The sequence below is a fragment of the Sebastes umbrosus genome, chromosome 19 (assembly GCF_015220745.1).
Source record: "Sebastes umbrosus isolate fSebUmb1 chromosome 19, fSebUmb1.pri, whole genome shotgun sequence".
NCBI classification, from domain to species: Eukaryota; Metazoa; Chordata; class Actinopteri; order Perciformes; family Sebastidae; genus Sebastes; species Sebastes umbrosus.
In genome coordinates this window covers 24,558,677-24,583,963 of record NC_051287.1, presented here as the reverse complement: position 1 = coordinate 24,583,963, position 25,287 = coordinate 24,558,677, and the positions used below count along the sequence as shown (strand labels likewise).

The window sequence follows — 25,287 nt, the reverse complement described above, 5'->3', positions numbered from 1 at the left end:
AGCCACTGACTGTGCTGCTGGTAGGACATTTAAAGATGATGAGGGAAGAAAAAAAAGAGGGCCACTAAAGTAGTGGTCTCACCTCCCGCCTGTTGCTGTTGTTGCTGTTGTTGTTGTTGCTGTTGTTGCTGTTGTTGTTGTTGCTGTTGTTGTTGTTGCTGTTGTCCAAAGCCTGAGAAACTGCTGGGCTGCTGACTTCCAAACCCAGGGCCCTGCTGGGCCAGGCCCCCGAATGACGGAGCGCTCTGCTGATTGGCTAGAGCGCCAAAGGACGGGCCGCTGGGAGGTGAGGCAAACCTGAAAACGTAAGCAGATACAGACAACGTGATGCGGTGAACAGTAACAAGAAAGTACAGCTACTACAACGATTTAAATTAAAATAAATATCGGATAGTGAACGGAGCTGATGTGACAAAATACTTAGCGACCGGGCTGGATAATCATTTAACAGCTCTGCTTTCAACCAGCAATTTATTTGTACAAAGAGAAAAAAGGGGAATAAGAAAAAAAAATAATGTATATATTCCTTGTTTTGCTCCTTCCAAGTAAACATGCTACAAGGCAGAAGGTGTCAGATGGTGTGTGTGTGTGGGTGTGTGTGTGTGTGTGTGAGGATTGAGAGACGGGGGTTTAAACCGTAATCCCACTCCTATTGACTCCCAAGGGAGAGAACAGGGAGAATAAGCAAAACAGAAGGGGAGAGAGAGAGGGAGAGAGAAAAAGAGAGAGAGAGAGCAGGCCAGTTTAATCTGCAGGCAGCATGACCCCGGAGTGAGATTATCTGAGGGGAATAATCTAGTCCTGCACAGGGCTCCATAGTTTTGGGCTCACAGCCATGCTCACTGTAACAAAACACATGCACATGGTGCACACACAATGTTGATCAAACTGGAGAAATCATTAGAGTGGAAATCATATAAAGGAGGAAAAGATTTTAAAAAAAAATCTCTAAATTCAAATTAAAAACTTTAATTTTAAATTTTGGTTTGGAAGAAAAGTGTGCGCATTTCAGTGTGAAAGCAGCCTCGCTCAGTAAATGGATAAGGTTTCCAAAACTTGCTCCATTTGGTTAATTATATTGCTATAATGTTAATAGAGGGTTTAACAATGTGGTGAATGTTGCTCTTCATTTGCTTTATGTGATATGCTTAGTGATGGCGCATGGAGTGAGAGAGAACACAGATGTTCAGAGTCCCAAAAAAGCAGATCTGACCCTGCGGGCGAAATCAGCCGCTCCGTAGTGTCTGCTAACCGTGTTAACTGGTGACTTTCAGACAAAAGCGTCCGTGGTCGCTCGTAGTAACTTACACAAATGGTCGCTGTTTCTAATAAACACAGAAGAGTATTTAAAATGGATTAAAGTGAAATTGAAGGCTTTTACGAGGACACCTAATGTTCTGTTCATGTTTTCAAAAGCTGCGGTCACTACGAGCAACCACGGCCCATTCGGCTGAGAGTCAGTTAACGCGGTTAGCAGACACTTTGTACGTGTTCTGTTTGTGATGCCGACCGAATGAGGTTTACTTTGTGGTCATTATCGTCCTAGTTAGAGCAACTAATGATACATTTCATGATAACGCCACAGTGAGTTGATTGAGTTCATTTATTCTGTGGCCCCTAACAGTGTCTCAGCCCAGTAACGTTAGCTACGTCAGCTAAGCAGTGTTAAAGACGCAGTGGGTAGAAATGGAGCAAATATGATTCAAAAAAGTTATTTTTATAAAAAGGTCATTATATCCAGACAGTAGTGCATGAGACGCGTAATCTGAAAGAAATCATATGCCTGTGTGTCCTCCGGAGAACCACGAGTCAATCACTCGCGAACCCCGACCAAACGGTCAAACTAGGCAGCGCTGATCAAATATGAATTGGGGATGTTAATAATTAACCATTCAACCGATAATCGAAATTAAGCATTTTAACCGGTTAACACTATCGGTTAAAAGAAATATTAATAATTAATTAAAAAATTGAGCAAAACTCAGAGGAGCAAGGGCTTTTCAGTTTAAGGAGAAAAGCTGGTCCATCTTAACAGCCCACCTTAAGAGGGTCTGAGCCGGCGTTGCAAGACACAGGAAGTTGGCTTTTTTTCAAACCCTTCACAGAGTATAGTAAGTTTCTTACCCAAATCCTCCCATGCTGGAAGCCGCTGTTCCCTCTCCAAACACTTTACCAGCGGAGGGAACCATGTTGTTGGGGAAGGAAGGGCTTGAGCCGAATGTTGCTCCAGTACCAAATGCTTGGGAACTACCAAAGGAAGGGGGACTCCCGAACACTGGAGCGCTGCCAAAACCACCTGTAGTGGGAGAAAGAGATAAACGCTTAAAAAGGGTTTTTAGCAGAAAGCAGTAGAACATATAGAGAGTTACATGGTCCACTGTTTCTGTGGCTTTTACAGCATGGTGTGACTATAGCTTCATAAGATATTTCACCTATGTCGAGGGTATTTTTCTTTTCACAGAACTCTGAACAGTTCTACTTAGACTCCTGTGTAAATATATAAAAGAACAACTACACATACATCCTTCGTGTGGTCTGAACCGGGGCTGACACTACCTAAAGGCTAATAACGGTACACAAGTATAAAAATGAGTATTGTTTTTGATCATAGTTCCAATAAAAGTGAATATTTGTCCCTGTCTGAACATGGTGAATACAGTTACAACAATGTGTCTTGTTGTGTACAGCGCATTATTGTTTTGGAACAACACTCTGTGACAGCTTAAAGACGGGATGAATACCTCACACCAACTGAATGCCTCAGAGGTAGGATTGGCAGGGGAGAAAGGGTGCGCTGAAATTACAGCCTGGCTACCAGCATGCCCCAGTAAATAATTGATTGAGCTAATGTAACAAGATTACATTCCCTGTGCGTTGGCCAGTGATAGGGCATTAGTATGCTGAGTGGTGCCAATATCCCAGCGGAGCTAAGCGATAGCTTGGATGGCTACTACAATGATCAAGACTGTTTTTGTTTTTTTTAAATCAAGAATTGCAAAAAAAAATTAAAAAGACAGATGCTCAATTTACATCTTCAAAAACCAAGTTATCTATTTGGGAAGAATTAAGTTAATTCTTACCACTTAAGCTTGCTTTTCAGCTAATTTAATTTAATTTAATCCACTCTAAATTGTTAATCTGCTAAATAGTCTTGGTGCCCTGGCATATGGGAGCATAGCAGGCAGATTAGACCATGTGAGATATCTAAATAAGCTAAATGTCTTTTTTTATTTTTTTTACAAATTTATTAAGGACAGAATCAGCAAAGCACTTTTAAAGCTGTGAGACCATAAACCAAACAGACCACATGACTTGACACTTGATATTAACTCCTGCATACATGCCGTTTTTTGCATGCATTATAAATGTGTTATTTTTGTACCTATTCTAAAATGGTTTATTTCTGGTGTGTTCTTTATACTATGACAGTTTTCCTAAAAATTAATTTAAAAAAAATTGCTATATATCGCAAATATATCACAACATATTGAATCGTAACCCCTGTATCATGATACACATCGTATCGCCAGATTCTTGTCAATACACATCCCTAATAATGACTATTTTAACTGTATGGTATAGTTAACATACAGCACGCTGCTGTAAAAGGTAATGAAAGTGCACTTAAATCTACACTTTTTAACCCATAACATTGCAGCTCTGTTGAATAGTGATGATTTTTCAACATATACATCACTTACATAAAATGTCAATGTTTAAATAATGTAGCTTAAAATAGATAATTTAAAGTTTTTGTGTAGATGCCTATGTACTGTGACTTATAGTGTTGAGAGGTAACATTGCATCAGCAGTGTTCTGGCAGGTAATGACAAAGCATGACTATCGTACTTTCTGCTCTGCTGGGGCGAGGAGATAATGGCACTAGCTGTAGCTCAGGTGATAAAGGAGAAAGCAATGTCAAGAGTCAGCTGATGTCTAAAATGTGATTATGTATTGGAGCCCAGGGTTTCTATTACAGCCATCCCACTATCACTGAACCTCACACATCACTAAGTCAGACCCCCAAAAATGACATCGGAGAATATCAAACATCACTAGTACAAGCCTATCAGGTGACTGTGTGGAAGTGTGGAATTATGACATTATCTAATAACACCACTACTTACACCGATCAGCCATAACATTAGGACAGCATGGGCACACTGACCGGTCTGCGGCTACGCAGCCCCGTACGCCACAAAACTGCGATACACTGTGTGTTCTGACACCTTTCTATCGGAACCAGCATTAACTTTTTCAGCAATTTGAGCTCCAGTAGCTCTTCTATTGGATCGGACAACCCGTGTCAGTCTTCGCATCAATGAGCCTGGGGTCTGACCCTGTCGCCGGTTCTCCTTACTTGGACCACTTTCGGTATGTCCTGACCACTGCAGACCGGGAACATCCCACAAGAGCTGCAGTTCTGGAGATGCTCTGACCCAGTCGTCTAGCCAGCACTATTTGGCCCTTGTCAAAGTCGCTCACATCCTTACGCTTGTCCATTTTTTCTGCTTCCAACACATCAACCTCAAGGACTAAATGTTACCATAACATGCTTCATAGAAAATGCGACCATATTGTAACTATTCTACACAGACTTGCACACTTGGAACAATAACGAACCGGTCTTCAGTGCATAGAGTTGAGTGTGGGTTTATTATAGTAAAAACAACTTGTGAATCGATCGATGATTGTTGAATTGATGGAATTTTCAGTGGAATGCACGGAATGCAAATACTCCTGTCGACCTTGATGTGAAAGGTTTGAACGCGAAAAAACCCAAAACAAATTTTTCGCATTTCCGTTTTGTTTTCATCTCTGTTGTGAAAAGGCCTTAAGGATGTATGAACACCACATGGAAACAAGTCTGGTCTAAAAATGTCAGCACTATAAATCATCTGGTAAAATGTTAACTGCAAAGTACAAGCAAGCATCATTTTCATAGAGTGGATGAAACAGTAAGGACTGAGGAACCAAAGTACTATTATAATAAAAGGCAATATGAGGAAAGCTGTACCTGATTTTGTCGGGCTAGAGTAGGAGCCAAATCCCTGGGCTGCGACACTCCCTGCACCAGTGCTGAAGGTCCCTGAAGGTTTCTGCTCACCAAAGGAGGACGGTCCAAAACCAAAGGTCTTGGCACCGCTATCCCCAAACAGACTGTTGGCACCTAGAGGAGAAACAGGCAAATAAATGTAGCTTTCAAAGACAGTAAAATGGGGGTTTGCTTCTGGTACAGTTCCCATTTGGCTTCCAGTATGGTAAAGGTGTAACACTCACTACACAGCATGTAAACAGAAGTTAGAATAAAAAATAAATCAGCAATCTTAATTCTTCTTACAAATTGCATTAGCCTACCTGTCTGACCAGGCTGCCCAAACCCTCCGGGGGCGCCGCCGGCGCCGAATGGGTTCTTGTTGGCAGCGTCTTCGCTCGGTTTACCTCCAAGGCCAGAGAAGAACCCTCCAGCAGGTGAGCCCGCTGGGTTGGCTGGATTTGAGCCAAACAGAGTCCCACCAGATGAGGGCTGCTGCTGCTGGGAGAGAAATGTTCGTCATACAATGTGTCCAAAAGAATGGGATTTTTTATTTTAATTTAAGACAATACTATTCATAGGTTGCTCTATCAATCAATCAAAAAGAAACAATGGATGATACCTGTCCAAATACACTTCCACTGCCAGCTTGTTGGCCAAACACAGGGGGGGCAGTAGAGCAGCCAAAAGCTGGAATAAATGGGAAAAGAAGAATACAGTCAAGACTGATGCTGTGTTCACAGTATGAGCGACACAGCACAGGCTATGAGTCATTTTCAATGGGAGCCGGGGACATGAAGCTACAAACTGATGCCTGACACTTGTCACTGCGTGACACACTACAATTAAAGCTGAGCTGGTCTCAACCTATTTTCAGCGTTTCAATGAAGTGAAGCATCAACAAATCATATGTTTTTGTTTTACCCTGTTCCATTCCATCTAAAAAAAATAGCTAGTTCCCAGTGTTATTTAACGACGTAACTACGTCAACGAGCGCTTGAGCACTTCAACAGCGACTTACCGACAATGTAGCTGGCCACGCTTGGCTGTTTTGTTGCTTTTGTCACTCGTAGTGTGAACATAGCTTGAGACATTCTTTGCACTACTAGATGTCATGTAGCCGATGATGCCATATAAATGTCCTAGTCACTATTATGTGTCTTTTATCTATCTTCCTTTTCTTCCCCTAGTATCATAAAACAGAATGAGCTATCTCTGGAAACTCAGAACCCCTCCTTTAAAATCTGTAGACAGGAGTGACAGGCTGCATCTGACAGATGAGCTGATACATTAACATCAGCTGTCCACGAGGACACAGACATTCCCACACTGTGTTGGGAATTTAGAGAATCTTTGGGAATGGGACAACTCCCCTCATGCCCCCCTCTTTACTCAGACTGCCTCACCACCCCAAATCTCACAGCCAGTCCCACACCTCCAATCCACTCAGGCAGGCAGTATACTACAGACACAATTGGGTGTCTTCTCTCCTGCAAGATGATTCAACCAAAAGAAATGTCACATTTGACTTGAATCACCACAAAATGTGCAGGATGTTCAGCTGAATGAGTTGATATTTTCATACACACAGCCTCCTCTACTGTTCACTATCCTTAACAAACATAATACAATTACGTTGTGTCTGACATTGTTAGCTTAAACATTGTCAGACACAACTTAAAGGGTAACTTTGGTATTTTTTAACCTGGACCCTTTTTTCCCATGTTTTTGTGTCTCACTGACTAAAAGCGACAACAATTTCTGAAACTGGTCCAGTATTGAGGGAGAGCGCTGTAGACGGCAGCTGCTCACAGGCTTCAATATGGTGCTATTGGGGCAAGCTGGCACCGTCATTTACGTCCTCTAAAAGTGCTTGTTTTTGCCATGACAGGCTCTGATTGGTATTATTAGTGTCTGACATTATGGAAAGAGTCCGGATCAAGTGTAAGAAAAACATTTTATTTCTCTGTAAGGTCCTTTCCATTATGTTGTCAAACACTTACCAACAATCTAAGCCTGTCAGTGGCAAAAACAAGCACTGTTAGTGAACGTAACGTTACATTGACGCTGCTCACTTGCCCTCGAAGCTCGTTTCGCGGCTGCCGGTTACAGTGCTCTCCCCGAATACTGGACAAATTTCCAAAATTGTCCTCATTAGTCACTTAGACACAAAAACATGGGAAAATAGGGTCCAAATGGAAAAATACCGAAGTTACCCTTTAACTATTTGTAGCTGTGTAGTTCTGATTAGTAAATATAACACCAATTTGAGTGACAACAACGTCTCTGGCTGACTTGTTTTTACAGCTGACTGATTTGAAATTGAGAACCTTGTATACCCAATTATTTTGAGAGCCTGAAGGTGTCATTATTCCAATTTATAAATAGCCACAGGATTCCAATATGAATTTGGTGAACTGAAGATACTGTGTTCAGGTGCAATAATATAATGACGTGAGTCAGTCAGGCTATGTCAACAAAGCACAGAAAAGTTGGGATTATAACACACACGGAGGGACAGCGACTTCATGGCTAAATAAACGTGATCGGGAGTCAGGACATCTCTTGCTATAGAAGTGAGTGTTTTGTAAAGATTATACTGCTATTACATCCCACAGAAATATTAGGTTTCATTACTCAGCTGACAGATATTAAACCGTTAGCCACAAACTCATACCATATTTTACCAATGAGCAGTAAGAAATCAAGTGCAGACTCACACTCACCTGAGGGCTGTCCAAAGCTGAACCCTGTAGATGAGGATGTGGTGGTATTACTTCCAAACACAGATCCTTGCCCAAACCCAGTGCTCTGGCCAAATGCTGGTGCTGTGGTTTGTCCAAACAGCCCTGTGCCAGTGCTGCTGGCTGTGATGGCACCGCTTGTGCCAAAGGAGAAGGAACTGGCGTTGGTAGCAGTAGCGGCACCAAACAGACTTCCTCCAGTAGTCGCGCTGTTAGAACTTGCTCCAAATGCTGATTGGCCGAAAGAAAAGCCACCGGATGTTTCGGTGTTGCTGGCCGGCTGGCCAAAGCCAGTCGCCTGGCCAAACACAGAATTGCCAAAAACAGTTCCAGTCGATGCACCAAAAGCAGTTGAGCCAAATCCTGTGGCTGCTGGGACTGAGGGGGCTGCTGGGGCTGCTGGGGCTGCTGGGGCTGCTGGGGCTGCTGGGGCTGCTGGGGCTGCTGGAGGTGCAGCAGGTTGCCCAAACACAGTGCTAGCAGCAGTGGTTGTTGTACTGTTAACAACTGTAGGGGTGGGAGTGGTGGCTGCAGCAGCAACTGTGCTGATAACTGGTGTAAGTCCAAGGGAACTGCTGTCTGTTATTGCAGGTGCAGGTTGAGTAAAAATGGAGCCTGGTTTGTCAGAGCTGGGCACCTGAAACGCTGTTGGAGCTACCTGGGAGACGGGTGCTACAGCAGTGGGCACATGAGCAGTGGTGGTGGTGGTGGTGCTGTCTGGGGTGGCTTCTATTGTGGGAGCCGCAGTGGCTGGTGTTGGAGGGGTTGCTTCAGTTACTGCAGTGAAGTAGGAGGGAGGGTCTGGGGTAGGGGCGGTTGTGGGATAAGGAGGTGCGGGTGTTGGTGCTGGAACTGCGGCTGCTGTGGTTTCCGTGACAACTGCGTCCGCTGCGGGCTCAGGTACTGCAACGGGACTAGCGCTCTCTACAGCTGCTGCAGTAGCAGGTTCTTTTTCAGGGGGCGGTGTGGGTTCTGAGGGTTGTGGGGAAACTTTTGGTTCCTCTGAGGGGTCTGAAGAAGCTGTGAGAAGACTACCGAAAGACGTGGGTGAAGCTGAGGCAGCTGAGCTAGACTGGGGAACAGAGAAGGCCTGCTTGGCGTTTGGTTCAGGAGGCTTGAACAAACTGCCTGACACTGCCCCCTTGGACAAGTCTGCTCCTGTAGAATCTTCTGTAGACTTTTGGAGACCTGCAGCAAAGCCAAACTGTGCTGCTCCCTTGCCTATACCAATTCCAGTTTCCCCGAAGGTAAATGAGCCAGCGGCGGGTTTGGTGGCTGAATCTTTAGCTTCTTCTCCGTGGCCCACACGTAGTCCAGAGAAACTGCCCAGAGTCTCTCCTCCAACTATCTTTAGGGGCTGTTGCCCTGTCCTGGGGGCAGTTGTGGTAGAGGCGGGTTTGTCTCCTGAGATGTTTGGAGGCAGGGTGGGAGATGCAGTGCCGAGAGCAGGGGAGGTGGAGTTTGGGGTGAGGGAGAACGGCTCCTCTCCAGGCTGGCCAAACATCATTTTGCCGTTTCCAACAAAGGAGAATTTATTTACATCCTTCGCTGGAAAAACATAAGTGAAAAAATAAACACAAAATGATAAAGGCGTATATATTTGACATCATCCTACGACTATCTGGTACCAAGTTACTATATTGTTTTTACCTTGTGACATTCCAGCTCCCTGTGCAACAGAGGCGAAACTGAAGGCTGCGGACCTGCAAGAGAATATTTAAGTCACAATGAACCAACAGTGAGAATATTATTTCGATTTTGATCAAAGCGATAGAGAGCGGTAGGTGAATGTTCACCTCCACCCACACCTCCCTCACATGTATGGTCAGATTAGGAGTCATTAGAAACTAATAAATTAGACCGTAACAACACTCTTTTGGAAAAGTACATGATCCATGATATTGGTTTAATAGCTACTTCCACCCACAAGCTGACGGTAAAGTGCAGTTTTATATATGATGGAAGGTATTAGTTGGTAGCCCTAAATCACATTTGATGAGTCAGGATGAGTCATCAAAATTTCAACCCATTACCGGAAGAGGAAAGGGAGAGGTTTTTATATATATGCATACTCAAAAATAAAACAAAATAATTATAATAAAAAATTTAAATAAACTAAATCATGAACATATAACTAGGGCGGACCCAAATGCTTCGAAGCTTCAACCGTTGCCATGGTAATCGACCTCCAAATCAGTATTCGAATGCTTCGTTTTTTGTGTTAATATAAGTATGTTATAATAAACTATAAAAAACAAAAAAGCTCATGAAATAAGGAATAATCCCACGACATTATTCATATTCAACATTAATTATTATTAGTTATTCAGCACTGTCCCCGGGGGACTGAAATGGGGTTGATCTCAGCGCTGCCTAGTTTGACCGTTTGATCAGAGTTTGCGAGTGATTGACAGCTGCTCAGAGACGGCAAGGCTCCAGCTCGGCTCTGATTGGTTGTTTTCCTCCCGTCTGTGAAATCTTGCAGATGCCATTAGGAGCACCGACGGACATAGAGACACATGATTTTTTTTCAGATTACCTGTCTCATACACTACTGTCAGGATACTGCTGCTTTAATTTTCATAAGCTGACTCACCCTGATGTGAAGGAGAAACCTTTGCTGGAGCTTTGCTCTGCTGAGATAGCAGGAGTCGCTGAAACGTCGGTTTTGGGCGGTTGACCTGAAAAGACACATAAGGTTATGAAGTCAATAAAATCTATATAAGGTGTCACCCTTGCAAACTAAAATGTTGGGATTTTGCACAACCACAGTCCAGAATCAAAAGCAATGTTCTTGACAGCAATTTTGTTTATGTGTAACCAAATCTGGGCAACAGGTAAGAGGAAACTATGTATGCACGTATCTAACCAGCGCTTACCAAACACGAAGCTCGACTGTGGGGCGGTTGTACTTTCAGCGGACAGCTTCTGGATACCTTGGGAAGGATTCTGCACAGATCGTTGTAAACAGGCATTGGCTATTAGAGCTTAATTCTGCAAAAACTTAATACAGAGAGACTATACACCCATTATGTGTATAATATTAAAAATCATTACGCAGCTTCCTTTGAACACACTGCTACGTGTTACAGTGCAGGCTGCAATCTTAAGTCAGATGTAGAGGAAAAGCAAGTCTGTATGTGCTCACATGTAACGAGAGAGATCAGTATGTTTGGGTCATTCCCATTAAATTGAACAGTGACGAAGATTTGCGCGAGGAGTTCCCCCGTCACCCAACTGCAATATGTAACATGGGCATGGGAGGGAGCTGGGACATTTCTCACCCATGCAGTTAATGGTCTGTCTTCATGTCTGTCTTCACATTCAAAACTGTCAGCAATCTGTGAATTCTTGCAAGTTGAATGTTCTTTAAAGTTGCAGGGAGAGGGGAAACGAACACTGAATTTGCTTGATTTTGAGTATTTAAGCTACAGCATGTAAATGGCTGTTCAACTTGGAAATCTCAACCACTACAGGTTGTCAAGTTAATGTCTTCATATTTCTTTTAACCAATTATTCTGTTTATCAGAGAAGCTGATATGTGGTAGGGGTGGCTGATATGGGCAAAAAATTATATCCTCATATCGTTTCCGTTATTTTGACAATGCTGACATTAGAGCTGCAACGATTAATCGATAAAACATAACGACTAGAAGCAGGGGAAAATAGCTATCCTGGATCTGGCTACGGGTAACAAAATCTGCTTAACAGCCACTCCAAAGCTCCTTAATCAATATGTTATCTTGTTTGTTTAATTTGTAAAAATAACGAGTTGAAGTTTTACATGAGGGGTTATGTGCTGGACTATTACTTGTCAGGTGAACAGCGGATATTCCAGGGAGTGACTGAAATAGTCCAGCACATAACTAGAACTGCAACGATTAATCGATTAGTTGTCAACTATTAAATGAATCGTCAACTATTTTGATAGTTGATTAATTAGTTTGAGTAATTTTTTCAAGAAAAACAAGTCAAAATTCTCTGATTCCAGCTTCTTAAATGGGAATATTTTCTGGTTTCTTTCCTCCTCTTTGACAGTAAACTGAATATCTTTGAGTTGTGGACAAAATAAGACATTTGAGGACGTCGTCTTGGGCTTTGGGAAACACTGATCGACACTTTTCACCATTTTATAAACCAAACGACTCATCGATTAAATCGAGAAAATAATCAACAGAAATCGATAATGAAAATAATCGTTAGTTGCAGCCCTTAGCTGAAAATATTTTCATATGCTTCGTCATGGTTTGATCAATTCTGTAAAAATATTTGACTGGTGCGCCATTCAAGATGTATTTTGCAGACTATTTAAAGAATAATGTGACACATAAATGATAGTTCCATAGCTGTGTACGTGTACAAACATGACAAAATGAATGGCTCAGTGCAGTGATGGATAAGATACAGTACTCACTCGTTTGGCCTGGTTGGAAGAAACTGCTGCAAAGACCGCAGCTGTTGGATCTGGTACTGATGAGCTGGGAAAGAGAACAGAAGGAGGAGAGAGTGTTCAGGTATTTAATTTATGGAACAAATACAACACACACCTTCAAATTTAGTAAAATGAGGTACCCAAAACCAAAAACCTTGTCTCTGCTACCAAATATTTCCTTTGTGTAGGGCTGGACAAAAATGTAATTTTATAATATTATATATATATATATAATATCTATTATAATATTGTAGGACAATTTTTATACTGATCGTTTAGTTCACAGTTCAGGTCTAAATTAAATTTCAAAACCAAATCTGTCACTATGTGGAATTTTAAATTTTACAGAGCTTGAAGATTTTGTTCTGGTAAAACTAAATATATTGAGATGGGTGTGAAGCAGTGTGAACCATTACCGTACTGTGTGAGATAAAGAGTATGTTAGTGTGGAATCGGGGAAAAGCCCCTCTTTCATAATCGTCTTACTCTCACAATGCCTTGCTTTGCTTGTTTGTTATTGTGAGCAGGCTTTATTTGGTGAAAAGCCCCGAGGAGGGATGGGCTGCCGAAATATCAAGCACAAAAGTGGAGCACAGCCCAGTGAGGCGGAAAGAGTAAGGTGCAGACTGGAAGGGGGCAAAACAAGAGTGTGAACCATGGAGGGAATAAAGAGTCAAATGAAAGATGTGAAGAAAGGGAAGTGAAGAAGATAATAATATGAAAAGAGACAATTAGACAGCGTGCATACAGTGCAGTGTAAGTATTGTTTTGGCTCCAATCTCCAGCATATTGTTTTTTTTTTATGAAAACAACCCCCCCAGTAATCCAGTTTCGGTAACCTGTAGATTTAAGTCCACCCTGATACAATATACAGTACAGCCCGTCTTTACTACTTTTATTCTTGAGCCAAATCCTCCCTGACCTTTACACTAGAAACTGACTGTCACTTACTTAACATTTCATTACATAACTCAAAAGAAATCTATATCAATTTTTCATATTTTTACCTGATGGTACTGGAAACCGGCAGAGGAGGCCCTTTGTCCTTGAGCTCCTGGACATTGACTACCTGAGGAACTGTCTTCAAAGTGGACTCTGTCAAGGAAGTATTGACGACAGCTGGAACACACACAGATGCATTTGTGAGCAATTGACACACAGAGATGTACATAAATGCACAAACAATTTGTTTGTATTTAAAACAGAACATACAGACAGGTTATTTAAATGGATTTCATGTCCTGGTGATTTTAGCCTGGTTTGAATTATGCTGAAACAGGTTACTAAGTGGTTCTCAGATATGATGGGACATTGTGCTGGGACACAAAGCTACCAGGTTCACATTATTTGGTCTGGAAGTCTGTGTCTCCCCCTGGTGAATTACAGTGGGCATAGCAATTCAATATTATACAAACAGCTTGTTATACACACAGTGCTGCCCATGGCAACTTAATAAGTCTTCCATTACCATTTAAAAATAAACAAATACTTTATTATTTTCAAAAGTCATTCTTTTCCTACCCGGCTTCTGATTGGCCATCTGCCTGCGTAGAGCAGCATTGGCTGCAGCCTGGCCAGGGTTTGGGGTGACAGGGATGGTCCTCTCGCTTGGTGGGGCTCCATGTTTTACTGTCTTGGTGGCAAGAGCAGTGCTGTCAGCCCCGCTGAGGTTGATCTTATTAGTTGGAACTGAAAGATCGATACAGTGAGCAGCAGTTATGAAACAAAGCATGTCTACTAGTGTTTAGCAGCCACACTTGTGACATTTAAAAGCTCATCTTATGGCTTTAAATGCCAAACTGGCAATGACAACTCTGTAGCAACAGTGGGTGTGATTTACTCACTGGGGCTGGCAATAGGGCTGAGTCCAAAGACCATACCCGGTACTGAGTGAAGTTTTGTTAAAGGGGTGGACTGGATAGCCCCAAAGCCTGGCAGGATAGAGGGGGTCCTCACGACTGTGGGGTGGCGGGGGGTTGACAATGCTGGAGGAAGGACAGTGAGGGGAAGGAGTTCTGGCTGTAGTTCCTCCTCCTCCAGCTCCAAGTCAGCTGGGTGAGGCTCCAGGGACTGGGACAGGGAGGACGTAGAGCTCACATCATCCAAATCCTCGTAGTATTTAGGTGAAAGGAAGGCTGAGCGAGACAGGTTGGCTGGAAGAGAATAGATGAAGAACATCTAGATCAGCTATTCTCAACCTCTGGGCCGAGGCCTCAGAGCGCCATCAAATGGGCCGCGGAGGTAGAGAGGTAGAGAGGTAGAGAATAGTTTCAATTTAGTTCCATTTGCATATCACCACGCCAATCACAACACATCATCACAAAATTAGTAGTTTTTTAACGAAAAATGTATACTGGAGACCTAGAGCTGCAAAGATTAATCGATTAGTTGTCAATGATTAAATTAATCGTCAACTATTTTGATGGTTGATTAATCAGTTTGAGTAATTTTTCAAGAAAAACAAGTCAAAATTCTCTGATTCCAGCTTCTTAAATGTGAATATTTTCTGGTTTCTTTACTCCTCTATGACAGTAAACTGAATATCTTTGAGTTGTGGATAAAACAAGATATTTGAGGAAGTCATTTTGGGCTTTGGGAAACACTGATCATCACTTTTCACAATTTTCTGACATTTTAACATTTTATATAGACCAAACAACTAATCGATTAATCGAGGAAATAATTGTCAGATTAATTAAAAATTAAAATAATCATTAATTGCAGCCCTAGTGACAACCTGCGCCAGTAAAAGCTGTGTGGTAAGGAATGACCCTAAATACATTAAATTTGGATTCATAATGGCATGCAGTGAGACATATTTACAGCCCAGTTTATTTTTTCTCTTTTGTCATGTTGTTTTTTTCTCATTTATTTGGGTTGAAATAGTCCTCTGACATTTTTTAACAACCAGAAGTGGGCCTTAAGTTACAAAAGGTTGAGAACCCCTGATCTAGATCACCAATAACTGTGGTATAGCTGCATTATGGTAATATTAAACACTGTTATCAACATAAAAATGAATCTCACTGACATCATGGAGCTCCACAAATGCTGAATTTTGACAAGCTATTTGCAGTTCTGATAAAAATTACTGTGAACTTAAAATCAAGTCTCAGATTTTAATTTTTTTTATTTTATTTTAAAGTATCCTCTTAAATGCACTGTAGAGTTTTTGGTAAAGATAAGCTACATTCGTAAACTTTAATGCAACCACAAATTTCTCGGGCAGTTAATCAAATTTACAACAAAAATCACCGGATATTAGTGTAACCCTTGTTAAAATGAGTTTGAGCAGGATATGTGTACCTGGTGCAGTTGAGCGGACAGGAGGCATCTGCCCCTTTGAGAGGAAGTTACGCAGCTGGGACTGTTTCACTGGTGATATCTTGACTGCTGGAGAAACATTTAGAGTTAGTATATGTTGAAATTAAGAAACATGATCATTCTTATATTAAAAACATAAAAAGACTGATACCTGGAGATTTGGATTTGGTCTGAGGAGGGATGCTGTCCAGCCTGGCTTTCAGGAGTGCATCCCTTAAACTCTCAAGCTCGCTTTCCAAACTGTCATAAAACACAGACACAAGTTGTTTAAGTTGCAAACAACACCCTATTTGCAATGTACTAATGCACATAATTAGAAATGAATGTTAATATCCTGTCAAGGCTTTCACACTGAAAGAAATGAATGCAATCTTTATGTTATTCATGAGCTATGGTCATTATATTGTTAGCTAATATGCCATTCATCTATGAAAACAAAAAAAACAACTTCTAAGTTGAATTTATTTTGAGGTTTTAATTATTTAAAAACTGTTCCAATATTCAAACTGCAGCCCATTTGAGTCAAGGTTAATTTGAAATATGAAGTCTCGGATTCCCAAACCTACTATGCAGTCTCTTCTCTCACAACAAACTCAAAATTTACAACATGTAATACTCATTTAATCCCTGAGATTTTTTAACATTCCTCCACCCCTACTCCTTGTTCTTTGCCAACTCCTACCCAGCAGCTGTTGCTGTAGCAGCACTGCGGTTTATAGTTGGAGCAGTAGTCTTGTTGTAGAGGCGCAGTGAGGTGAGTTGCTTAATCAGCTGGTCCAATCTGTTCTTTTGCTGGTTGATAATGTACAGGTTGTTGGCCAGTGTAGTGAACAGACCCTCACGCCCTGGCACGACCATATGTCTGCGAAGGAGAGAATTATTTCATAACAAATGATACTTAACCCCAAATCTTTTCAATATAAAATACTCAAATAGCTGGTCTTTTGTGTTTACTTCTGCTTTTTCTTCTTCTCCAGGTGTTTCTCCCATTCCACATCCAACACGTCGTTAACATCTTCCACAGCGAACATCACATACTGGTACAGCCTGCGGATCTCCTGAATAAGTCAAATAAAATAGACAAAACGCTATGAATATGTAGGTGATTCATTTAGGTCTTTACAAAAAGTATCCATTGATGCAAACATTTCACCTTGAGCTGTTCCTCGCTGCGGGGGTCCAGAGGTTTTTTGTACAGCAGCTGTCTGTAATTTCTGTCTCTGCTCAGCTCACTCTGGGCCTTGGCTTCTTCTGCTCCGGCAAAGCCCTCCAGCAAGGTGGTCTTCAATGTACCAATGTCCCCATGGAGAGACTGTGAATCAGAAAAAAACAAGGATAAGGTTAATTTATTGTCACTGTATAACACAGGGTCGTGCATTGAAAAGCAGTAGTAGTCCCTTTATGCTACATAAGAAAAAACAAAAAAACGTTTTGTTATGGTGGAGTGCGGAGGATGAGTTGATGAGTCTCACAGCCTGAGGAAAGAAGCTGCTCTCTAGTCTGGTGGTACAGCAGCGGATACAGCAGGGTGAACAGGCTATGGTCCTTTGGGTTCTTCGCAGGCACCTCATCTCACCAATATTACTGATGCTCAGTAGATGGGTACCAGTGATGTTCTGGGCGGTTTAAATCACCCGCTGCAGAGCCCTCCTGTCCCGGGGCCGTGCACATCCCATGCCAGTTTGTAATGTAAAGAACTTGGCAGGGGAATTTTGCCTTCTTATGTTTCCTTAAAAAATACAGCCAAATTTGAGTTTTTTTCCACCAGGGTAGAGGTTGTGGAGGAGTTTTTTAGAGCAATTAATTAAAGACTGAAAAAGTGGACCGGAGACAAGGAATGACTTACACTGGAGGTTTATTTATGTCTTGAATTCAAGGAGAATCGAGTCAGCAAATACTTACTTAAAACTGTTAATTTGCTCCACCTCAGCTCCATTGATGTAGACAGGGGTGTGTGTCTTTGCCTCCTTTTTTTCTAAAATCAATGATCAGTTCCTTGGTTTTGAGGCAGCTGAGCAGCAGGTTGTTCTCTGAGCACCAGTCTGTCTCATAGTTGTAATCCAACAACTACAAAAGTATAACAATGTAGTTGTTGTAGTTTAGTGGAAGTGCTTATTTTGCTGTTTTTGTCCTCTGGAGTACTTTGTTTTTATAAAGGTCTTTTCACACAACAATATGGATATTGATTTTGCAAAATAGTGTCCTTCTATTGAGGCTTTCGAAATTAAGTTTTGAATGTCGGTTGTCTTATTTTATGATGAAAATGTGATTTTATGTTATTGTGGTTATATAAATGGAATTTATGGTGCTGTTAGATTGCTGCTAGACCGCCCAATTAATACTTAAAAATACAAAATATGGATTGAAGCCAACAAATATGGATTGAAGAAAAATATTTTATCATGAATGATGAAAACCCGGTGCAATAAGCTCAGCATTTACACTTGTTACAATAACATGCTTCATAGGAAATGCGACCACATTGTAACTTTTCACACAGACCTGCACACTTGGAATAACGAGCCCGTCTCCAGTGCGTAGAGTTGAGTGTGGGTTTATTATAATAAAAACAAGTTATACATCAATGATTGTGTGACGTGAGAAAATTTAATTTTTGGTGGAATGCATGGAACGCAAATTTTCGTGTTGGCCTTGGTGTGAAAGTTATTGACGTGAAAAATCGCCAATGAATATTTTGCATTTTTGTTTAGTTTTGTCATTTTCGTCCGCGGTGTGAAAATGTCTTGAGACTACAAAAAGCTTGTTTGTATATGATATATACTATAGACAAGTTATACAAGTCAATATATACTTCGAAAAATAGAATATTTAGGGCTGTCCAAATATTTGTAGTGCTCTTTTCAAAATCAAAAGTTAAAAAGGGAAAGGAGCAGAAAATAGCTGCATACTTTCAAAATGTTCTTGTTAATGCGCTTGCCCAAAGGTCCGAAAGGTCATGCATCGTCTCCCCCAGCCACAAGAGGGGAAGCTGGTACACATGCTGCTGTTTATATTTATCATACCACTGCAACCTTATAACAGTGCTCGTTATTCTAAGACCATTGCATCCTGAGTAGGAGGCAGCTGTTGGGGGTAGGATTTAGCTGGTGAGTGTGATTTAACTGACAAGGATTTGGGTTAACCCAAGTAATATCTAAACGTGTTTTTGGTTTTCTAAACGTGGTCTTACCTCTGTAGTTTCCTTGATCTCCAGGGTGAAAATATGGAGGTCCTCTGACTCCTTCCTCAACTCCTTCATCTCCTCATTGGTGCCAACCTTGAAGTCAGCTCTGGCGCTTCGTGCCTTAAGGTCATCTAACTCCTTCTGGAAGTGTGCAATCTGATGACAAGTCAAAGACGCAAAGATGCTTAGTTACAAAACTAGTTGAGGAATCATTTGGACACTGGGTGTACATGACATGTTATCTTAACCAGGACTGAGTTGCACCAGCTGTTTTTCACTAAGTTCTTTGTAACTACTAAAGTGGCAAGTTTATTAAATTAAATAAATGGGTTGCACCATTAAAAGTTAATAAATGTCTTAGCTAATAATATATTAGCTAAGACATATATATATTATACATCATACTCTTGCTGTATGTATGTGTAATATGTATGTTTATTACAGTATGCATAAATGTGTAAATTTAGCTGCTAAGAAACAGCTGTTGCACAGTCAGTCAACTACTGTATGTAAACAGGAAGTAACTGTAGGATCACTTACTGTAACAGAACCTCCAAAAATAAAGTAGGAGGCCAAATTATATATTTAACTTTACTGGCACTCCTTTGTAAATGCAGGCGTGGCTTTGCGTGTTTCAGAGTATTTATGCATTTAAGATGGGGTGGCATAATTAATCAATTTTATGGACGTCGCAATATGGTCAATATTCAAATTGACGGAGGGGCAATATTTGTTAAAGACCAAATATGTGTCAAAATACCATTTTAAATTAAATCTTGTTTAGATGTCCTGGCCTACACATCATATTCTACAGACTTAAGAAAACATCTTTGTTAGGTACAGATACCTGCAGAAATCACACCATAGGTTTTTCAATGACAATGAGAATAATGATGTAAAAATGATCATTCCCTCTAATAACACAAATCATATCGCAATTGCAATATCAGTCAAAATAATCGCAATTAGATATTTTTTCAAAATCTTTCAGCCCTAATTTAAGAGTGAGGGGGTCATTTAGTCTGATGCTGTTAGCAGAATGCTTTATGACTTGAGGTATAGCTAGTATCTTTGTGAAATGTAGTCTATCCAGGTTACATCATTATTAAACAGCATTTTGATCAAGTGTCAGGCCAGATACGTCGACCATATTCTATTATCTCTCTCACTCTACAATCTAAACCGGTCTTATATTAAACTAGCAAGCCAACATCAGTTCTGTCAGTTAACTAACAGGATGTAGTTAACTAACAGGATGTAGTTAACTAACAGGATGTAGTTAGTTAACAGTATGTAGTTAGTTAACAGGATGTAGTTAACTAACAGGATGTAGTTAACTAACAGGATGTAGTTAGTTAACAGGATGTAGTTAACTAACAGTATGTAGTTAGTTAACAGGATGTAGTTAACTAACAGGATGTAGTTAACTAACAGGATGTAGTTAGTTAACAGTATGTAGTTAGTTAACAGGATGTAGTTAACTAACAGGATGTAGTTAACTAACAGGATGTAGTTAGTTAACAGGATGTAGTTAACTAACAGGATGTAGTTAATTAACAGGATGTAGTTAACTAACAGGATGTAGTTAACTAACAGGATGTAGTTAACTAACAGGATGCAGTTAACTAACAGGATGCAGTTAACTAACAGGATGTAGTTAACTAACAGGATGTAGTTAACTAACAGGATGTAGTTAGTTAACAGGATGTAGTTAACTAACAGGATGTAGTTAACTAACAGGATGTAGTTAGTTAACAGGATGTAGTTAACTAACAGGATGTAGTTAACTAACAGGATGTAGTTAATTAACAGGATGTAGTTAACTAACAGGATGTAGTTAGTTAACAGGATGTAGTTAACTAACAGGATGTAGTTAACTAACAGGATGCAGTTAACTAACAGGATGTAGTTAACTAACAGGATGCAGTTAACTAACAGGATGTAGTTAGTTAACAGGATGTAGTTAACTAACAGGATGTAGTTAACTAACAGGATGTAGTTAGTTAACAGGATGTAGTTAACTAACAGGATGTAGTTAGTTAACAGGATGTAGTTAACTAACAGGATGTAGTTAGTTAACAGGATGTAGTTAACTAACAGGATGTAGTTAGTTAACAGGATGTAGTTAGTTAACAGGATGTAGTTAGTTAACAGGATGTAGTTAACTAACAGGATGTAGTTAACTAACAGGATGTAGTTAGTTAACAGGATGTAGTTAGCTAACAGGATGTAGTTTGCTAACAGGATGTAGTTAACTAACAGGATGTAGTTAACTAACAGGATGTAGTTAGTTAACAGGATGTAGTTAACTAACAGGATGTAGTTTGCTAACAGGATGTAGTTAACTAACAGGATGTAGTTAACTAACAGGATGTAGTTAACTAACAGGATGTAGTTAACTAACAGGATGTAGTTAGTTAACAGGATGTAGTTAACTAACAGGATGTAGTTAACTAACAGGATGTAGTTAGTTAACAGGATGTAGTTAACTAACAGGATGTAGTTAACTAACAGGATGTAGTTAACTAACAGGATGTAGTTTGCTAACAGGATGTAGTTAACTAACAGGATGTAGTTAACTAACAGGATGTAGTTAGTTAACAGGATGTAGTTAACTAACAGGATGTAGTTAGTTAACAGGATGTAGTTAACTAACAGGATGTAGTTTGCTAACAGGATGTAGTTAACTAACAGGATGTAGTTAACTAACAGGATGTAGTTAGTTAACAGGATGTAGTTAACTAACAGGATGTAGTTAGTTAACAGGATGTAGTTAACTAACAGGATGTAGTTAACTAACAGGATGTAGTTAACTAACAGGATGTAGTTAACTAACAGGATGTAGTTAACTAACAGGATGTAGTTAGTTAACAGGATGTAGTTAACTAACAGGATGTAGTTAACTAACAGGATGTAGTTAACTAACAGGATGTAGTTTGCTAACAGGATGTAGTTAACTAACAGGATGTAGTTAACTAACAGGATGTAGTTAGTTAACAGGATGTAGTTAACTAACAGGATGTAGTTAGTTAACAGGATGTAATTAACTAACAGGATGTAGTTAACTAACAGGATGTAGTTAGTTAACAGGATGTAGTTAACTAACAGGATGTAGTTAACTAACAGGATGTAGTTAACTAACAGGATGTAGTTAGTTAACAGGATGTAGTTAACTAACAGGATGTAGTTAGTTAACAGGATGTAGTTAACTAACAGGATGTAGTTAACTAACAGGATGTAGTTAACTAACAGGATGTAGTTAGTTAACAGGATGTAGTTAACTAACAGGATGTAGTTAACTAACAGGATGTAGTTAACTAACAGGATGTAGTTAGTTAACAGGATGTAGTTAACTAACAGGATGTAGTTAGTTAACAGGATGTAGTTAACTAACAGGATGTAGTTAGTTAACAGGATGTAGTTAACTAACAGGATGTAGTTAACTAACAGGATGTAGTTAACTAACAGGATGTAGTTAGTTAACAGGATGTAGTTAACTAACAGGATGTAGTTAGTTAACAGGATGTAGTTAACTAACAGGATGTAGTTAACTAACAGGATGTAGTTAGTTAACAGGATGTAGTTAACTAACAGGATGTAGTTAACTAACAGGATGTAGTTAGTTAACAGGATGTAGTTAGTTAACAGGATGTAGTTAACTAACAGGATGTAGTTAACTAACAGGATGTAGTTAACTAACAGGATGTAGTTAACTAACAGGATGTAGTTAGTTAACAGGATGTAGTTAACTAACAGGATGTAGTTAGTTAACAGGATGTAGTTAACTAACAGGATGTAGTTAACTAACAGGATGTAGTTAGTTAACAGGATGTAGTTAACTAACAGGATGTAGTTAACTAACAGGATGTAGTTAGTTAACAGGATGTAGTTAACTAACAGGATGTAGTTAGCTGGCGTTATGCTACTATTTTCCTCCCATATGGTTTGGGCCATGAGGCTCTCACTTTTTCCTTTTTACAAGTTGACCAGTGAGAAGTGGTGCATGGTACTCTGGTGTGTACTGGATGATGTGTCTCACCTCCTCCAATATACCGGCCATAATGGGATCAGAGTCTCTCTTTTGCTGGAGCTGCTTCTCCAAGGCCTTCACACTAACAGCTGCCTGTATCAAGAAGTAATAAAATACATCAAAACCTGCAGTTAAGTCAGTAGGAAACACACGCACACCAACAAACACAAACTACCAATGCAAGTTTGAGCAAAAAAAAAGAGCAAAGATTTCTGTAATCTCATTCACTTTTCTTCTGCCACTGACAGTTAGTTTCAGTTGAACATGCAGTTGCTAGTAGCAACTGCTACCAGCAGAGTTCCATAGCAGTTGCAGTATAAAAGGCACTGGCTGCGTCCAAAATCACATTCTATGCACTGCAGTACATACCCAATAAGTGTACGCTAGTTCAGCATACTTGCAACATGCGTGTGCTTAGCGGCAGCGCTGCTAGCCATTGATGGTTTGAGGCTAATGTGTTGCTAAAATAACATTCTAAGATACTGTTGAGCTAACTGTTGATATTATGTATTTTACTTTTACTCTAGTGTACTTGATGTTTCTAGATTAATTACTGTGGTGTATTTCCTATAGGGACCTGATGTTGTTCTTTCACTGGTGATACACTGTTTCTTAATGCAGTGAGGTACATTTGTTGCTAATTCAACAGTTCTCGTTACTGTACTGATCCAACTGGTCTAACTCTTATCCAATAACAATTGAACGATTGCTTCCTTTTAAAACTTTAAAAGACGACCGCTGTCTTCAACCTTCACTCTCCATATCAAATATTTTACTGTGAAGCAGTAACGGGAAAAAGGTTAAGATGATGAAAATAGAGAGTAGAGGAATAATACCTATACTATCTTATTGAATATTTCTATGTTCTTTTTAAAAACTGGTGGAAGTTGAGTGTAGTAATGGAGGCTCTGTGCCTTCAGTGTGTCCCTATGGTAGATACGTTTTATCTTTTGATATATCTTTTGAGCAAAATATCAACAATTATTAAAAGTTAATATATGAACAGAAAAACATCCTTCATAATAAAACAGACAGGACCTGTGGAGTTTGGACACGGCCCTGGGCAGCAGGAGCAGGTTTCTGGACGACCGTGGGTGGGGTGCTGGTTTGAACTGGACGCACCGGGGCTGAGACACAAGCAACGATATTAGAATCACAACCCAAGACATGTACACTTAAGATTTAAAGAATTCTTTTAAAAATTTAAAAAATCAAATAAGAATGATACACAAAGTATGTAAGTGAAGGAACTGAGGCATGCTTACCCAATACAGCTGGTGGCTTAGTGGCTGAGATTGGAGGGGCGGTCATAATACTGGAATTGGAGGCAACTGTTTTGGGCAACGAGGAATTAAAGGAGAAAGACGTGGGGATGTGTGGGGATGGTGCTGGGGTCTCCAGTGCTGAAAACCTTGGGAAAGAGCAGACAGATGTTCCAAGTCTTTCTATGTCTGTATACAAACCTCAATGTGTCTTTTGGAATACCATAATAAATGTCAAATAATGATTTACCTCTCATTTAGATTAAGTTTCACTGTTGGTGGGGAGGCGGCAGCAATACTCTGGGGTGTTGGAGCTGGAACTGGAGCTGCCATTGCTGGTGCTTTGATGGAAGGGGTGAAGGAAAACGCTGAGGTCGCTGAGGGAGTGTCAGAGGGAGGTTTGGAGGCAAAGGAGAAGCCTGAGGATCCTGAGCCAAAAGGTGTGGTTGCCCCCAAGGAGAAGGCTGGAGCAGCAGAAGGGGCGCATGTAGTCGGGACCGAGAAGACGAAGCCCGATGATGATGCCGACGACACTGGAACTGTGGGAACCATGCTGAATGGGGCAGCGGAGGAAGATGCAGCAGGAGCTGGAGGAGTGGAAGCAGCTGCTAAAGTAAGACCGAGGTTTGGGAATGTTGCTGGGGCAGATGGGAAGGAGGCAGCCATTTTGGGAGGTTGGGCTGCCAAAGAACCTGCGAACAGAAAATAAATTTGCTCATTCGATCTCATCACATGTTGGCCGTGTTGTGACTAAAAGCAAAGGTTGCCAGCTCTAGAGGCAACTGGATTAACCTCAGAGAGAAGAACAAGTCCACATTTTTCACGGTTCTTTCCGTCAGCTTTTGCAAATAAGTTGTTTTGGGTCGAGGAGTTTGGCTGGGTCAAAATGCTGTCTTCCTAGCTTCATAGAAAAGTAAGCATTTTACAGTCTAGTCAAAGATCCCTGCATGACCAAAACAACTGGTGTCATTCAATAAATGTTAGTGAATATAAAGTGACAGAAAACAAGAAATTATTAGATTAAAAAAACCTTCATAACATTCCAGCAACAGAAAAAAATACATAAAACGATTGTCAGCATTTATAAATAACATTTTGCTTTCAAAAATGTGTGATAAATGATAATGATAATACTGCAATTAACACAAATGTTTTCTACTTCCTTTCTGCTCTCATCACCACTACACTCAAACACAACTCAGAACTTTCTAGGCCCTCCAAAGATCCTTGGTGACCTCGAAACTTAGGAACAATAATATGTAGCACTGACAGATAG

The 25,287-nt window shown here is 40.4% G+C and overlaps 1 protein-coding gene across 8 annotated transcripts in view; it reads right to left on the bottom strand.

Moving 5' to 3' along the window:
• Nucleotides 1-25,287, bottom strand: part of nup214 (nucleoporin 214) — a 41,971-nt gene that overhangs the window by 4,273 nt on the left and 12,411 nt on the right. For 2 of the 8 annotated variants that reach the window (XM_037752447.1, XM_037752448.1), the window contains exons 12-34: nucleotides 24,262-24,703; nucleotides 24,015-24,160; nucleotides 23,788-23,876; nucleotides 22,759-22,842; nucleotides 18,726-18,875; nucleotides 16,689-16,847; nucleotides 16,490-16,593; nucleotides 16,218-16,397; nucleotides 15,687-15,775; nucleotides 15,518-15,604; nucleotides 14,056-14,364; nucleotides 13,733-13,900; nucleotides 13,219-13,330; nucleotides 12,194-12,257; nucleotides 10,659-10,728; nucleotides 10,376-10,460; nucleotides 9,430-9,482; nucleotides 7,756-9,327; nucleotides 5,658-5,725; nucleotides 5,359-5,536; nucleotides 5,018-5,170; nucleotides 2,125-2,296; nucleotides 83-297 (exon numbers count right to left, since the gene is read on the bottom strand). In XM_037752447.1, the coding sequence (XP_037608375.1) occupies nucleotides 83-297; nucleotides 2,125-2,296; nucleotides 5,018-5,170; nucleotides 5,359-5,536; nucleotides 5,658-5,725; nucleotides 7,756-9,327; nucleotides 9,430-9,482; nucleotides 10,376-10,460; nucleotides 10,659-10,728; nucleotides 12,194-12,257; nucleotides 13,219-13,330; nucleotides 13,733-13,900; nucleotides 14,056-14,364; nucleotides 15,518-15,604; nucleotides 15,687-15,775; nucleotides 16,218-16,397; nucleotides 16,490-16,593; nucleotides 16,689-16,847; nucleotides 18,726-18,875; nucleotides 22,759-22,842; nucleotides 23,788-23,876; nucleotides 24,015-24,160; nucleotides 24,262-24,703 (4,749 nt within the window). The remainder of the gene's footprint in view (nucleotides 1-82; nucleotides 298-2,124; nucleotides 2,297-5,017; nucleotides 5,171-5,358; nucleotides 5,537-5,657; nucleotides 5,726-7,755; nucleotides 9,328-9,429; nucleotides 9,483-10,375; nucleotides 10,461-10,658; nucleotides 10,729-12,193; nucleotides 12,258-13,218; nucleotides 13,331-13,732; nucleotides 13,901-14,055; nucleotides 14,365-15,517; nucleotides 15,605-15,686; nucleotides 15,776-16,217; nucleotides 16,398-16,489; nucleotides 16,594-16,688; nucleotides 16,848-18,725; nucleotides 18,876-22,758; nucleotides 22,843-23,787; nucleotides 23,877-24,014; nucleotides 24,161-24,261; nucleotides 24,704-25,287) is intronic. The other 6 variants (XM_037752451.1, XM_037752452.1, XM_037752449.1 and 3 more) reach the window with 5 other exon arrangements.